The following is an 18,110-nucleotide window of genomic DNA, read 5'->3' on the forward strand; positions in this document are numbered from 1 at the left end:
CTATATGTCGCTCCCGAGCGTACGGCGGTAACGGCGTTGATATTCTTGCTTGATGTTGCCGAGATCAATCTCAGCTCTCGTGACGATGATGCGGATGAGAGTGTCATCCTGTACGTGACGGGGCAGACGAAGTTATAAGAAGTGCAATAATTGTTTGGAATTAGTATCATCCGTCAATCATGGGCTCATGGCTAAAGGCTTTTCATGCTTTTGGCATCAACCTCAAGGGATTCCAGAAAAGAATCTGCATCAACCAATCAACTGAGCACGGAGACAAATTACTTCAATTGGAAGTCCTATACCTAACAGCAGATAAGTAATTGCGTTGTCTGTAAGTCACGGCTTTTCCAGATCCTGGAAAATGAAAATTCCTAGCTACATATTCATTTAGCGCAAAATAACTACCAATTTAGCACCGCCTTCAATGATCCATCACCATTAATAATCAATCCAAATATCCCACGATGACAACTTATCTAAGAACACTCGAAATAAATCTCAGCGACAGACGCATATAAATTGTAAATTGCCTTCCGAATAAAAATACCTCTGCGCAGTTAAAGCTTCATTAGTAATGAATCAGTGTAAAAATAAATAAATTGAATTAGAGCAACTTACTTTAGCTCCTTGGGCTGTGATGGCGCCGTGCAGGCAAATGGCAAGGAACTCATCTTGGTTCTCAATGCACATCACCACGGCCTGCAGACCGGGTTCAATGTCCTCTGAGAACTCGCTATTGATAGCGTCTAGCAGACTCTTGCCCTGGAAATTATCGGCTGTTGTTTGAAGATTCAACACTTGAAGATTTGAATATTCGATTCTCAAAAGTCAGTTAAAATAATAGATGCCTATTTATACTCTTGGAACTTGAGACAGTTGAACTTTTTTGTTGAAGAATATAACGAAGAATTCTGTTCAGAATTAATTAGAATCAACGAAGAATTAATAAGAATCAACGAAGAACTTTTGCAATTTAAAGAAAAATGCGACATAAGAATTAAAGCAAGCATTTCAGTAGCAATATTTATGTTGAACAGTGGGTGCAAAAAGTATCTGACACAAAGAAAAATCTTCATTTAATTGAAGCTTATCCAACAATATAAGATAAACAAACACTATGCTAATGTAAATTTGCATGTGAAATACAAATATATCAAAACGACAATATCATTAAATGTTGACTTGATAATTAGAATTTGTAAAAGGTAAGGTTCAAAAAGTATCCAAAACATAGCAAGAAAAAAAAAAAAGAATTTGATCTGCCAATGATTTCTCATTCATTATTTTTTGGGGAATATTCTAGAATCAGAAAACGTTGGAATAATCTAAAATGAATGCTAAAAAAGTCATCGACATGTAACTGTAGTTATTCATTACATGGCATCGTCATTAGAAGGTGGTCTAAATTTGACACTCTTCAACAATGCTTAAAATTGCAGTTTTGTCTGACTCAACTAGAAAATCAATTATTCAGCTACACAGAGATGGTTTTGGATATTGAAAATTTTCATCTGTGTTAAATATCCCGATTCCAACAGTTGGTGTTCGGAGGTGGAAATCATTCCCTCTTTCGACTAGTCTGCCTCGTTCAGGGTGTCCTACAAAAATTTCTGACCGCATAGCTAGGAGTTTAGTTCAAAAAGTACAGAATAATCCTCGAATGACTCGCTCGGAACTGCAAAAAAGACTTGCAATCAAGTGGGACAAATGTTTGCAATAAAATAATTAGTACAGTTCTTCGAAAGAGAGGATTATACTCGCGGTCGTGCATCAAGAAAAACCCCTCTTGAAGGAAATTCACGAAAAGAACCGCCAAAACTTTGCTAAAGAACACGTGAGTAAACCTGCAAGATTTTACGATAAAATATTATGGTCAGATGAGACGGAAATTGAGTTGTTTGGTCAGAACTGTGTCAGTCGTGTTTGGAGACAAGAACTCTGCGTTTTACCCGAAGAATACCGTCCCAACCGGTTCGGAGGTGGCAGCATAATGCTTTGGGGTTATTTCTCTTCTGCAGGCAATGAGGAATTGGAAATAATAGAATGAAGGAAAATCTCCTAAATGTATCGGGGCATTCGTGAGAGATGTCTTGAGAAGTTAGCCGAAAAATTGCACCTTCCTCGAGGTTGGATATTCCAACAAGACAATAACCCTAAGCACACAGCCAGGGCAACTCTTGCATGGTTTCAGAGGAGGGACATTGAGTTATTGAAATTGCCAAGCCAGGCACCTGACCTCAAGCCGATTGAAAATCTGTGGCGGTATTTGAATTATGACGAGAGCAGACTCGACTCGACTCGATCTTTGAAATTTTATCCAACTGAAAGAAATATGCATGGAAGACTAGACTAAAATTCCTAACAGCATATGTTTTAATCTTGTGAACAAGTACCGGTAGTCTATTCAGTTAGAAGCAATTTTGGCTTCTAAAAGTCCCATGACGAAGTATTGAATAAATTTGTTTGTTATGTGTTGGATACTTTTTGAGCATTAACTTTCACAAAATTGCAATTATCAACTCAACATTTATTGATATTGTTCTTTTGATATGATACTTGTATTTCTCATGTAAATTTACATTAGAATAGTGTTTGTTTATGTTTATGTTACTGAATAAGCTTTTTTCAATTAAATAAAGTAATTCCTTTATGTCACATACCTTTGCACCCAAGCTAATACGGTACTAAATTTTAATATTTGTTGCATAAGAGATTGCTTCTTGGCGGATGCAACACCCATTTCTGACGCTGGTACATGAAAAGTACGAGCACGAAACTTTATATTATGTGCGACAATCAGAAACGAGGCTTTTCCCATTTACTTGCAATATTGTGGTAATCCTGCGCACACAGTGCTACAAATGACCATTTTAACGAATATTTAGTCTGTTAGGTGTCTTAAGGTAACGAAAAAAATTTTTCCGTGAATTTGTTCAGCAAAGTTTTTTCTACCTTAACTTCCTCGTACTCCTCGAGCACGGAGCGTAGCACAGGGAAAGAGCAGGAAGACAAGATCTTGTTGAACTTGACTTTGTCCGACGACTCAACTTCGTTTTGAAGATAATAGATTTATGATTAGTTCAAAACTAAATAAAATTCTATAATTTCTATCATCAAACTTGACTTTCGTATTATTTCTAAGGCGATGCATATCCTTGGATGACTATATTTGTAAACGTCATACACCACCGATAATTTAGGGCTTGACCCGAGCAACAGCGATTCGATCGTTTATGACAGATTTCATGAGATAAATCATGAAACGGGAAATTATCTTGCTACGAACTGATTGAACTTGATAAAAAGCAAAAAAGACATGGAATCAAATTCAACGTAAACTGCATTTGATAATTAATAATCCCAAACCCACATTCATAATAGGAATATAATGTAACATACTATAAAAAATATAATCTAATACAATATTTTAGGTAAACCACATGACATCTTATTCTGCATAATGAAATTAAATATATAATAAAAAGATTCCGTACCGTTAACATAGCGAAAACTACCTGCTCGGCGGAGTTTCTGCGCCAGCTTCGGCGCCAGGCTTAGGTTGTGGTCCATCTCATCGAGTGCGCCGGGGGTCATCGATATTAGCAGACGACGAACGTGCCCAGACGTGTTCGCCTCCAAGTCATTTTCCAACGGACGACCGTATAGATGATGATACACGGAGTTGATTTCTCTGTAATGAAGACAACGCAAATAACAGCAACCTATAGAGCTGCTTTCATGTAGAGTTACGGTAGCTAAAGAATCCCACAACTTTCTCTTCTCTTCTCTTGAATTATACAGATCTGGAGTTCCACAACACCCCATGACATGGCTGAGTATTTAGGTTATAGCCTAAACTATTGCATATAAGATTGTTGCTGTTCACGCCCAACTATGTTCATTGGTATGGTATGAAGATGGAGGAATTCTATTCCAGCATATTCAGGTGTGCACCGCCAGACATTCCTACGCATGAAATAAGTTTCTCCAGAACCAGCGGCCATACTATTTATCTGGTAATGCTAACAGACAACGACACGCCTGTCTCCTCAAGCATGACAACAATATCATGGTAGTGGTGGTGCGGTGCTTCTGGGACAGAGAGTACATAAAAGAAAGAGGCGCAGAGTAGCCAGAAAGAGGGAAGAGAGATGGAAAAACAGGAAGAGGTGAAGAGATGAAAGAGATTAGGGCTGGGTTGTCAAAATTCATCCTTTTTTACCAATGTAAGAGCTTATTTGTGTCGAATAAAAGAAATCACTAACTGGATTTCCGCGCTGTTGCGAGTGCACATGATTTCGATCAATATTAGCACATTGGTTGCGGGCCCGTTGATCGCGTCATAGAGATGGCTGGCCAGCAGCACAGCTGTAGGAGTCATAATAGCACGCACAGCGCGCTTGAACGCAGACTCAATAGTTATCTTCTTCTCCAGTTTCTCGAGCCAATCCTGAAGAAAGATACTAGTTTTGTTGGTGTTACTAAACTTATTCACAAATTTGATATCAACATGGATCGGCAAAAAATATTCTAGAATTTGTCTTTACAATATTTAAGTTTCTGAATGCAGCTTCGAAGATGATGCCGAAGAATACAAAATCTCATTTTCTTTTGTCTTCATGAATGTAAAAATCTACTAGTTAATAATAATGAACTTCGAACCTTGCCAAAATCTCGGCTGTAAGACGAAATAATTATTCGGCGTTGTTCGTTGGTCCTGTTGGCGAGGATATTGATGATGGAGGCTACGTCGGGAATGATGTTCGTGGCCTTCTTCAGCACCGACGCGTCCTTCGAGGGGTCGAATTTTCTCAGGCACATGATGGTCGGTTGGTCCTGGAAATAGGATTAAATTTAAGTCATCAGCAACTAAAACAAAGTACAAGAATATCCATTATTGATAACTTTTTCACACTAACCGATACTAACGCGGCGTTTGCTTACCAACTCTCCTCCGCACAGTTCAAGTTTACAAAATACTACATGCAAACCACACGTAAATAAATGGAAATTAAAGTAAAAACTTGAACCAAAAATTTTAGCCTTATCGACACGTTTTTGTACTGAAAAAGTTACAGGTGATTTGGGATATCGCAGAAGTGGAGAAAAAATTTAAGATCTTAGAGTTAACTTCCATGAGTAAACGAATGAACGAGGTATTTCAAGTTCCAATGGTCAAATCAGATTTGATTCGGAAGGTGAAACATATATTTTCTTAATATCATTCATGTCAAGCATTGTATATTCTCATTGCATAATAAAATCTGGTATAAAATTCAGGGGAGTAAAACTGAGTATTACCCATCTTCATGCCAATTGAACGCATGTTTTGATGATCGCGCGTGACATGCGTGCGATGTCACGCTTGTCAACTTGTTCTCATCTTCATATGTACTAAATTATGTGATGACGCAAAATAAAGTTACTTCACACGGTAAACTCAAACATTTCACTTTTTCTCTGCGTATTATTCTGTCGATATAGTTCGGCAAAAGACTTTCCTTTGTGCAAGTTTTATTGAAGACCACTTACACCATTGAATGATCTGCCTGTCAGCAAGAAATTTCGTTTAGCTCATTGAGATGACATACAAGAAAATAATTAATAAAAAGCAATCTCTGGGCTTCAATCAAACTTGCATATTATGTTGTGTATACTGACCACCGCATAGTGGCCCTCTGCGCTGCTCGACTCATATGAGGAAGTCGTGTCTGAAACAGTACCAAATAGTTATTAGTTTGAACACAGTTTTTTCTATAAATTATTTTAATGTCGACTTGAGAATTGTGGTCGTAATTACTACTAATTCTCACAGCAATGTGCCAGTTAGCGTTGTCAAAGGAATAAGATATGATTAATAGTGAAGATAATTATAGTTACTTCTACGGTTGATGCTGGTTCAAAAATATACCCATTGTTATATTTTAACGCCTTTATAAATGTGTCATTTCTACCAGTAACTCCTTAACGATAATGACACTATCAGAGATATTTTTTCCCTTCGCATGACTTAATAAAGTTTAGTAACTCTTATCTATTTTCTTTTGTTTGAAGGGCTAAAAGTAATACTAAATTTATATTGTAGCGGGAAACTACTACATCTAAACACTCAAGTAATTAAAGGTCTCTGCCAGAGGGCCCTACGGTTCGTGGTAGATTGAAACGACTGAGGATGAAGTTCAGGCTAATAATTACTCAAGAGATTTGCAGAAATTACTTGAAAACGCAAAATACAATTACACTTGAAAGGTACAGATGACGAAGAACGTTAATACAACAATGATGGGCACCCAACAATGGGTATGATGAAGTGGCTCCCTACTATAGAGTCAGACAACATCCGAAGACTGTTCGGCTAGTACATTTTTCTCTGCAGTCGTCTTTCGAGTAGTGCGGTGGCTTGAAACCTAGTACACAAAACGAGGCCAATATCTGGCCCGCTACAATATTACCAGTTTGAATTTCGTTCTATTTATTTAAGGTAAAAAAATTTACTAGTAATTATTCACCTGAGGCCCTTCTGTCCAGTTTTTGTCCGCAGACTTGGCCGTTTGTAAGGCCATCTTGTAACCCTGAAGACGTTGAGCATCCAGTGGTCATAGGAATTCCAGCAGCCGAAGAGGTAGTCATGTCATAATGCGGAGCTGATGGATATCCAGATGTAACTGGATATTCGGGAGCACTGGCTGCAGCTGGAGGATATCCATAAGTTGTGGGTGGATATACAGAAGTTGTGGGCGGATATCCAGTCGTAGGTGGATATTCAGGAGCAGCAGGAGGATCAGAAGAATGGGATTGACATGCAGATAAGTTTGGCATGGGAGGATAAATAGAATAACCCGAATTGTGTGGGTATCCGGATGAAGGCGGGTTTCCAGGCGTGGGACGATAAGCAGGGATCGCTCTGTAGCCAGGCTGTGGATGTCCAAGATACGTTGGATAAACTGGCTGAAATGAGCCCGGGTATCGCCCAGCCCTGAGGGCTTGGCGAAACCCCGTAATAATTCAATGACTAAATTTAGCTACTCAAAAACAATAGAATCATTGATTAATGAACTAGAGCCTAATAATTAAATAGTAGTTTTAATGATGGATTTGTGCTGAAATGAGATATCCTGAATGGGTTTCTAATGAATGAAAAAATTAACATAAGAATATAATTGTTCGAGAGACATGTCGGAGGGTTAGTTTGTATTTTTTTGCATATTTCAAAATTTTCAAAGTCCGCTATTTTAAATACAATGACAATTGTACGCTTAATACGTATGATCGGCCCAAAAATGCATTTCTATTGAATAATATCCAAATAATCTAGCATTTTTCAATTATAATCGGTAAATTTGCAAACTAATGTTATACCAAGGCTTCAAATTTTTCAATAATAGGACTACTTGCAGACTAAATATCTAGCGTTGCATTCACACTTAGGGTAGTTCAACTAGATCCCAACTGCACGTAATTGAATAATTTTGATACGAAGAAAAACAAACGAGCTCAATTTAAACATATATAGGTTTCATATAGTGCGTATCTGTTCATTATATCTGTACATACATCACCATCTGACAAGCGAGTGAATGGCGTTCATGAATGGTACGCACGGCATACCTGCGGGTTAAGAGTCGAGAACTTCATTGTGAATTCATTGAAACTCATTGTATCGACGTCAAATTTTCACAACTAAACTAAATTGACTGTAAAAGAAAAGAATTTTACTGTACAAATTATATGGGATGAATAACACATAACACTCACGATGCTGCAAACATTTCCGTGTACAAGTTCAATGTCAGACCAGCTACCAGTTGTCTTTAATGCAGTTAGGTAAGGGGATAGTAGAAGGATTTCTTAAAAGTGTTACGTTATTGTTTTCAAGGCCTTATATCCTTAGTCTGCTTAAAACGCAAGTTAAAAAGGAATTCAAAATCAAAGAGAATGCCAAGTAAATTGACCATAAATTTATTGAAAACGTTATTGAGTCCAGCTCCATCGTGAGTTCAAAAATCTAGAAATAATGAAAACAATCATTATAATTAAAAACTCCAAAGTCAGAAATTAAAACCTAAAATTGACAAATAAGGGACAAATCAATCCTAAAATTGAAAACAAACACTAGCGGAACATTAGAAAATAAACACTAGAAAATTAAAGCCTAGCGATTAACTATTTCAAGAGGATAAGAAATGTGTGCATTATTGCGACACGGTTTTCGTTTAAAGATATCTAGTGATTCTAGAATCCTCAAGTCCGAACAGCCAGAGGTGGAACCGAGTACCCTGACATCACTTTCCGATACAGCCACGTCGCACTGTTCAGCATGGAGGCGCACGAAGGTATGAGGAGGCTTGCCGAGAAGTAAATTCTAACGATAGCTCCTGCCGCGGTGTTCAGAAACCCGGATGTAGAAGTTTCGCGACATTCCAACGGACGATGATGTGCAGCGCACACAACTATACTCGTAGACCAGGTGCGATCCGAGCAGGAATAACGTCCTTATAATTGAAAAAGAACCAATTTTAAAAGTTTTTACCAGCAAAACATGCAAATTAACATACGGAAAATATTTCATAAACAAAATGCTTCAGACGCGTTACACGTTAGCTTCAGACACGTTACCAAAATAGGGCAAAGTACAATATCGCCTCCAACCACAGCCCCAGAAAACTTGTTAGATAAAAATCGTTTGATTTTACTAAACACAAGGCACGATGGAAACCCATTCAGCTGAAATATATTACGAATGAGGCGATGTCGATGTGTGGCTATGTCAAGAGAGCTTAGGATTTTCTTTGCGATATATTTTCCGAATGTTAATTTGCATGTTTTGCTGGTAAAAATTTTTAAAATTGATTCTTTTTCAAGTATACGGACGTTATTCTTGCCCTGATGAGATCGAACCAGGTCTATGAGTACAGTTGTGCGCGCTGCGCATCAGCGTACGTTGGAATGACGTCGCGAAACTTCTACATCCGGGTTTCTGAACACCGCGGCAAGAGGTATCATTCGAATTTACTTCTCGGCATGCCTTCTCATTCCTCCGTGCGCCTCCAAGCTGAACAGTGCGACGTGGCTGTATCGGAAAGTGATTTCAGGATACTCTGTTCCACCTCTGGCTGCTCGAACTTGTGGATTCTAGAATCACTAGATATCTTCAAACGAAAACCGTGTCTCAATAAGGCACCCAGTTCTTATCCTCTTGAAATAGTTAATCGCCAGACTTTTATTTTTTAGTTTTTATTCATATAGCTCCGCTAGTGTTTGTTTTCGATTTTAGGATTGATTTGTCTCTTATTTGTCAATTTTATGTTTTAATGTCTGACTTTGGAGTTTTCAATTATAATGATTGTTTTCATTCTTTCTAGATTTCCGAACTGACGATGGATCTGGACTCCGAAACGTTTTCAATATAGATATGGTCAATTTACTTGGCGTTCTCTTTGCTCTTAAATTCCTTGTTTTCAAGGATTTAATTACTATACATTCCATTAACATACAAATTACAGCATTGCTAGAAGACATCATGGCGACAAATACAAGACATGCTATCGATGTCGTTGTTTCGTTTTTAAATTTTCATCACAATTCATATTAAATGTCGAAGTAAATTCTCTTTTCATGACACAAAAACTATACCAATTTGTAAAGTAATGAACACGGTATAGGTATTTCTTCTAGGAGTTTGGGATATTAAAGACAAACACAAGCCTGCAGAGCGATCACTTCACACTGCAGCTGGCTACAGAGGCTTGACACTGCAGCTGGCTACGGAGCAATCACGTGACTCTGCAGCTGGCTACAGAACGATCACTTGACACTGCAGCTGGCTACAGAGCGATCACTTGACACTGCAGCTGGCTACAGAGCGATCACATGACACTGCAACTGGCTACAGAGACAGAGATCTAATGAAGTAGTCGTACTAGAGGCATGAGAGTTGATGTAGAGAACGGCGTCATGAGGTCACGTGTACGTATGATGTTACTGCAAATGACGCACGACTTGCCTCCGTGATACCAGGCTGTGAAGTAACGCGCCGACTCATCGCGACGCAAGTATACGAAGACAATGAAATGCGTACGATAAAATCATGCTTGAAGAAGCGTTAAGTTAGTTCTACAGACTACCGCAGAACTAGGATAGGATAGGAAGATTACGGTAGAAGTAGTAAATTAAAGTTTGCTGTTTTGCATGAATTGTGGTATATTTTAAACCAATAAGTCCCAAGAGTGAAGAAAAATTAAAATATGGTGTATAATCGTCAACCATTCTAACGCAAACGCCTTAATTAACGTGATTAAATACCAGTATGGACGACGACAGATTCGATCCCAGCATGGACGACGACGAAAGTAATTGCCTAACTTATTTTGCCTAACCTAACGAAAGTAATTGCCTAACTTATTGCCTAACTAACGCCTTATCGTCTATATATCTATATAGTAATTACTGTTATCTTATCGTTTATAATAGAGTTGAGACAGATGTTTTAATCAGTAATTAATCCTCACAAGTGATTCGGAGAGATTTAAAAAACGATAAAGTCTATAGCAGCGCTGAACGTTCGATATCACCTACGGCGAATTCGCTGAAGTCTAATTAAAGTTTATGGAATTTGTATCCTTTATTCCTAAATGAACACAAGGGACGAATTGCCTAGGTTCTAACGGGAATATAGTGAATTCGATTTATATAAAACTAGGGGATTACCGGACTACACCTAAACTATTCGAAGCTATGTATAATAGGAAAAACAACTTTAGTCAGCAAACGTTTTTACCCTCTACCGCCTGACATGAGTAAGCAATATTGTCACACAAGCCTAGCCGAAAAGAATACGTTGCTACTGAGCAGAGGTGGCAGTAGCGCGCTACATGTAGCGGCCGCTACTAGCGGCCGCTACATTTTCAGTAGCGGTAGCGGCGCTACATTAAGAGCAATGTAGCGGTAGCGGTAGCGCCCGCTACCTATTTAAGTAGCGATACGAGGTTTTGCCGCTACAGCGCTACCGCTACATTTATAGATAAAGCCTTTAGATTTTACTTAATAGTATTAAATATTATTTAAAAACCAGCATGATACATACATAATATAAATTACGGAATAAAACTGTACGAAAGATTTCGGTGTAATGTTGTCAACCTCAGCCTGTTAGTCTGTTACTAGTGTCAACATGTTATGAATTATGATGTTAGTTGTTATTAGTTAACAATTATTTGGACAGTCCACTAAGCACCACTTTACCTGCTCCTGAATCACTTCCTTGTAACCCGTTCCTTGAGATTTTTGTAGAGTACAACACTCCAATCCCTTCTAGTGCTGCGGTGGAGAGGATGTTTTCCTTGGGAAAGGATATCCTAAAGCCAAATCGTTCAAGTTTGTCGGATGTTCATTTTGAAATGCTGGTATTATTAAAATAAAAATTTTACCTAAATGGAAATATTATTCCGTGTTGTTTGCTTGCGAGTCAATGTTAGTTATTTTTATATTTCAAGTTGCTTACGACTTGCGAGTAAATGTTACAGGTATTGTTATGTTTCAGTTTGCTTGCAGGTAAATGTTACAGGTATTTTTTCATGTTTCAGTTTGCTTACAGTTATTTTTACACAGTTATTTTTATGTTTTACCTTCGTGACCTTCCCTACATGGATGTCTACTTTAGTCTGACAATCTCAAAAATTATCCACATATATATATACAAATAAAAGACTGATTTTTATATCTATATGTTGATAATTTTTGAGATTGGTAGATTAAAGTAGACATCCATGTAGGGAAGGTAAAACATGAAAATAACTGTAAATTTTATTTACTTTATCTAATCCGTACTAGTTCGGTTAGGTAAATCCCAATAGCAGAACAATAAATATTTAGAGATTTCCAATAATTTTTGCCATTGTAGCGGCTAATGTAGCGGCGCTACATTTTACTGTAGCGGTAGCGGTAGCGCCCGCTACAATCTAGTGGGTGTAGCGGTAGCGGTAGCGCCCGCTACATTTAGAGCATGTAGCGGTAGCGGTAGCGGCGCTACATTTCAAAGTAGCGCTGCCCAGCTCTGCTAGTGAGCGCAAAATGACTTGCACAGATGGTTGCCGCCACGTACGACAACTTTGAAATTTAATGATCTCTTTTGCGTACAAACGTAATCAGGTTGTTACACTTAATAGTTTACTTATAATTTGAGTTGAAAGTTATGTTCCCGGAGAATTCTAATGCGAGGTATAACTGGGCGAGTTCAGTCATCTATACGATCGCGGGCAAAGTCGTACGACGATACGAGCATATTTTTAGTTTATCTTGAATTGTAAACTAAAGAAGAATTTAATATAAAGGTTGGTGAAACTCAGGCCGTGCTACGTTCATACGATGAATAAGATCCCAAGAACTGAAGGTAGTCGTTTTTTTGTATACTTCTGAAAAAGAAACGTGTGATAGATATATCGTCTCAATTCATACTTAACCTATATTTTTTTCTGATACTCCGGCAAAAGTGAGGAATATGAATTATCAATTAAGTTCCTTATGATCGATCTTGGCCAACTGGTGACAAATACTCGATCCCAGCTTACAGTATTTAGCTTAGTACTGATATTTATAGTCATAACAAATCCTAATCAACATTTCTACCAGCGACTCTCAAACAATTTTAAATTGGCACAAATCAGAACACCACATGTGAAGTGTTGTACGCTATCAATCATTAAAATTTCTCCAAAATAACAGTTATCCCATGAACTTGGTCAATGCCAAGCAGAAACTATTCATTTACGTGTCATATAATTCAGCTTTCAAGAATTCCTTTTATATTACAAGTTTGAGTTCTAGGGTACAAATTATCAAGGAAATCATTTTCAGTAAAAATTCTACGCTTCAACCAAGTTTTCAACAAAGGAAGCAACCAAGTTTTCTGAGTTGTACAGACTGCAGAGTGCGTTAGGCATGAACGATACAGACGTTGGGAAAACCGTCACCTCTGATTATTTTATTAAGATACAAAAGATAAACGTAGAAGAAGAAGCTTTATAGAAGGATTAAAAAAGTGATAAGGTGGGGCGAACTGTCTATGGTCACAGAAACTTGCAAGTGAGCCACTACGCTTGATCACCTGTGATAGGTGCCAGATTAAATAAATAAGATAACACTAACTCAATCGTACGTTAAATAATCCAGGTCTATAGTAATAAATGATTAATGAGTATATGAGATTACCTACCAATCAAACTTCCTTGAATTGAGAACGAACTCTCTTATCAGAATAAAATATTTAATCATTATACCTACTACTACCGTCTTCACAATTTTCCAAAGCTTTTCTTTTGGTCAAATGTTAAGTTCTATGTTTGGCATAAAAAACTTGAATTCTTCACATATATATTTGAATCATGAAACACACGTATAACATGAAAATTCTTATTTTTATATTTTGTGTGATCAAGTTGAAACAAATGTTACGGATTTCCACCAGCGATTGAAATATCTGCAATGCAAATTATTCCGATGTACTTTTTACGCCGAAAAATCATCAAATCCTTCACGAAGCTCCGATAATTCGAATTTCTTGCTGGTCTGTTAGTGTAATTGAACTATGCTAGATTTAAAATAGTAGTTCATTATACAATGTTTCCATGTTAATTAGATTTCTCCGATTACTATGTTCCCTTCTATTACGTCGTTCGTTCAAATTTAATTGCCTCGCTCATTTAAATTTAATTAGCTCGCTCGTTCAAATTAATATTTATTATTCTTTTTAGTAAATACAATAATAAATTACTTTTAACTATGAAAAATTTATCAAATCATTTTATAAATCTAAAACATCAACAGGCAGCTGTGTACAGCCGATGAATGATTGTTGGAATTCAACTTTAGGAACTAATATGCAAAACATAGATAAAGTATTTCCTCCATGCAATATCGACCAACGTAAGTAATATAATCCGTTCTTTCTCTTGTGAAATGTCACACGTATAAATTAAATAACATTTCATGGAAATGTCTAACCTTTTCATTACGTGATAAGCATTACGTGACCAACTGAATTTAAGATCATGTCATTTACTTATTAATCAAACCGCTGAATTTCTAATTTGTTAAATGTGCGGTCTCTGAAATTATCGAGCATTAATCCTTTTAGAATTACTAATAATGCGAAAAAAACTTGCGCAGTGTCGTAAATTTATATCTTACGTATCACCTTGCCTGCATGTTAATATTTTCCTTCACAGAATCCGACGCGTCATAAACATATTATAATAAAATATAATTGCATATAATTTCATGCTACAATTGGGCATGTAATGTGTAAATAGTTTTCTCTCGGCACTTCAGGTAAAACTTCCGCAGGTAAAACTTATCAAGGCGGATAAATGGAGTATAAAAGAAATGTTTATCGATCGATCACGAATCTTTCCAACTTGATATTCAAGGTAGTTATTTTATACGTTCATAATAATCTGTTTATTCGCAACTAAATATTGAATACTTATATTATCAGTCTGCTTATATCGCAAGTTCACAAGGAATTTAAAAGCAAAGAAAACACCAAGCAAATTCACCATATCGATATTGAAAACGTTTCGGAGTCCAGCTCCATCATCAGTTCGAAAAACTAAAAATGAATAAAATCATATTACAAGTCAAAATTCTAAAACAGACATAAAACCTAAACAAGACCTAATATTATATCTAAAAAACAGGACTCGATTGGAACAACTTAGTCCTTGGGGTCACGAAAAGAATATAAAAGCCTAGCGATTCACTATTTCCAGATTATATGAACTAAACGCATTATTGAGACACGGTTTTAGTTTGAAGATATGTAGGGACTCCAAAATTCTCAAATCCGAGCAGCCAGAAGTGGAACCGAGTATCCTGAAATCACTCTCAGATACAGCCACGTCGCACTGCTCAGCATGGAGGCGCGCGGAAGAATGAGGCTTGGAGAGAGGCAAGTTGGAACGATAGCTCCTGCCACGGTGTTCAGAAACTCGGATGTAGAAGTTACGCGACGTCATTCCAACCCTAACAAAATTCGGGGTATGCTTCAGCCTCTGCCCCAGAGTTGCTATGTTCGCGTTAGAGTTATTCTGGGTCAGTTGACTGATCGCAATTTATTCTGACTGATCGCAATCAGCGACTAGTCAGAACCTCCTGGCCGACTTTATGGTCTCCTGAGAGTAGGGCAAGAGTTGGCAGAATCCCCTCAGTCCCCTCACCAGGCTCTGGTAGCTGTCTGATTCGGGGACCGGAATGTAGACCAAAAAGCGGACATAGAGAAGCTGATTTACGTTCGATCCGAGTCCTAGGCGGTTCCTAATTCAGGGTCGCCGCCAACTAAAAATTTTGATAGGGAACGTACGCAGATGCGCAGCGCGCACAACTGTACTCATAGACCAGGTTTGATCGCATCCGGGCAGGAATAGCGTCCTTATACCTGAAGAAAGAACCAATTTTGAAATTATTTACCAGCAAAACATGCAAATTTATATTTGGGAAATATTTCCTAAACAAATTTTTTAGTTCTCTGGACATAGTTTCAGACGCACTACCAAAATAGGCAATGTGCAATAAATAATTTTCTTACTATCACATTCAGTCACAGTTTCAGAAAATTTATTGGATAAGAAGCGTTTGATTTTACTTAACACAAGGCATGATGGAAAACCATTAAGCTGAAATATATTACGAATGAATTCGAATTCCAAATGCTTATCATGGAAGGTAGAACAAACCCTATAGCCGCGGTAATCAAAGTTTGAAGACTATTCAATTTGAAACGAAACGAGCAGAAGCTAAAGAAGCTCATACCCAAGCCGGTAAATGTCGGTTTTCGATAAACGGAAGTCTGAAACGACCGTCACTTAGTAATTTTGCAATCGAGAAACGACAAGCAATTGTTTGGTTCTAATTCCATAGTGATTTTCATTGAAGGATGTTTGAGGTTTAGATAATCAAAGAAGAGGCGCGGATGAGAGGGATGCTTGAAGATCAGAAAGGTATCATCAATATACCTATTATAAAAAATCAGTTTAAAATCAATGGGACAATCGGCCAATCAAGAAACCTCATGAAAGCACATCACTATGGAATTAAAATCCAACAATTGCTTGCCGTTTCTCGATTGCAAAATTACTAAGTCTGGCGGTCGTTTTCAGACTTCCGTTTATCGAAAACCGACATTTACCGGCTTGGGTATGAGCTTCTTTAGCTTCTGCTCGTTTCGTTTCAAGTTGAATTGTCTTCAAACTTTAATATACCGCGACTATAGGGTTTGTTCTACCTTCCATGATATGCATTTGGAATTCGAAATCATTCGTAATATATTTCAGCTTAATGGTTTTCCATCATGCCTTGTGTTAAGTAAAATCAAACGCTTCTAATCTTACAAATTTTCTGAAACTGTGACTGAATGTGATAGTAAGAAAACCATTTATTGCACATTGCCCTATTATGGTAGTGCGTTTGAAGCTATGTCCAAAGAACTAAAGATTTTGTTTAGGAAATATTTCCCGAATATAAATTGCATGTTTTGCTGATAAATAATTTCAAAATTGGTTCTTTCTTCAGGTATAAGGACGTTATTCCTGCCCCGATGCGATCAAACCTGCTCTATGAGTACAGTTGTGCGCGCTGCGCATCTGCGTACGTTGGAATGACATCGCGTAACTTCTACATTCGAGTTTCTGAACACCGTGGCAGGAGCCATCGTTCTAACTTGCCTCTCGCCAAGCCTCCTCATTCTTCCGTGCGCTTCCATGCATGCTGAACAGTGCGACGTGGCTGTATCTGAGAGTGATTTCAGGATACTCGGTTCCACTTCTGGCTGCTCGGATTTGAGAATTTTGGAGTCTCTACATATCATCAAACGAAAACCGTGTCTCAACAATGCATTAGTTCATATAATCTGGAAATAGTGAATTGCTAGGCTTTCATGTTATAGTGTTTTGTCTTAAGTTTTATTCCTTTCGTGACCCTTAGGACTAAGTTGTTCCAATCGAGTCCTGTTTTTCGATATAATGTTAGGTCTTCTTTTAGGTTTTATGTCTGTCCTAGAATTTTGACTTATAAAATGATTTTATTCATTCTTTAGTTTGTCGAACTGATGATGGAGCTGGACCCCGAAACGTTTTCAATATCGATATGGTGAATTTGCTTGGCGTTTTGTTTGCTTTTAAATTCCTTGTGAACTTGCGATTTAAGCAGACTGATAACATAAGTACTTATATTGGCAATTATTTCATAAGCGGCCTCTTCTTTGAAACATAACAACATAACAATGTTTGATCAGAGCGAAGTTTGGTACAGTTTGGAAAGTGTTGAATCAAATTACAAGATTTCGCTTCATGTTACGAAAGGTTGCATCCTACTGTAATATCCAACACTTCGTCTGGTTATGGAAATGAACATGGACACTTTGAGATTTCATTTGTTTATATTTTTTGGGGTTTGTAGAGTCGAAATTATGTTAGATATTTTGATAGCCCAATATTTCTTTGTTCGCTCGGAATTTCGGTGTCAATGCGTTTTCGTCGCCAGTTTACCGCCCGTAGCTCTCATTTCCAGTCGAAATCGATTTTCACGATGGCAAAATTTTAACGTTGCAAGTGACAAAATAAATTCGATGGTCAACTTTTGGGGAGCTTGAAAATTTGAGTGAAATAAAGTGAATAATTAGTGTAAATCAGTTTTGTATCCTTGGCGACTGACTAATTATTATAACAAGATCTTTTGGAGTCAGATCAAGCAGAAGAGTTAAACTCGTTGTGAACACCGGAATTGCGAACTGAGGTCGGGTAGATCCTGCATAGAAATCCAAGATTCAACAGACATCCACCCCATTCAGGGTATTGAATCGATCATCCGTGCATAACCCCGTGGCATGCCAATACGAACTCCAATTACCTTTTTGTTACAAGGATTCGGGTGCTTCATTTCATACGGAATATTTGGCACCGCATCACAATGACGATTCTATTCTGTACTATTTTCGCTAAATAGTGCTAAAATTGTATTCTGATTCCAACTGACGGGACAGACTTCAGTGGAGATGTGTATGTGCCATTATTGTGCCCGACTCGTGACGTTCATCGTACTTTATTTACCCTATAGGTTTC

At 37.6% G+C, this 18,110-nt stretch overlaps 1 protein-coding gene across 1 annotated transcript; it reads right to left on the reverse strand.

Annotated features, from left to right (window-relative positions):
• Positions 1-7,650, reverse strand: LOC125179398 (annexin B9-like). Its single transcript, XM_047885179.1, has 9 exons — positions 7,609-7,650; positions 6,510-6,915; positions 5,662-5,711; positions 4,663-4,836; positions 4,266-4,450; positions 3,516-3,691; positions 2,953-3,047; positions 619-762; positions 1-108 (listed from the first exon to the last, which is right to left on the reverse strand). Exons 1-9 carry the CDS (start codon positions 7,633-7,635, stop codon positions 1-3), a joined length of 1,365 nt encoding a protein of 454 aa, XP_047741135.1. The 5' UTR covers positions 7,636-7,650.
• Positions 7,651-18,110: the final 10,460 nt, after the last annotated feature.

This window comes from Hyalella azteca, unplaced genomic scaffold (genome assembly GCF_000764305.2).
Source record: "Hyalella azteca isolate HAZT.00-mixed unplaced genomic scaffold, Hazt_2.0.2 contig17213, whole genome shotgun sequence".
Lineage (NCBI taxonomy): Eukaryota > Metazoa > Arthropoda > Malacostraca > Amphipoda > Hyalellidae > Hyalella > Hyalella azteca.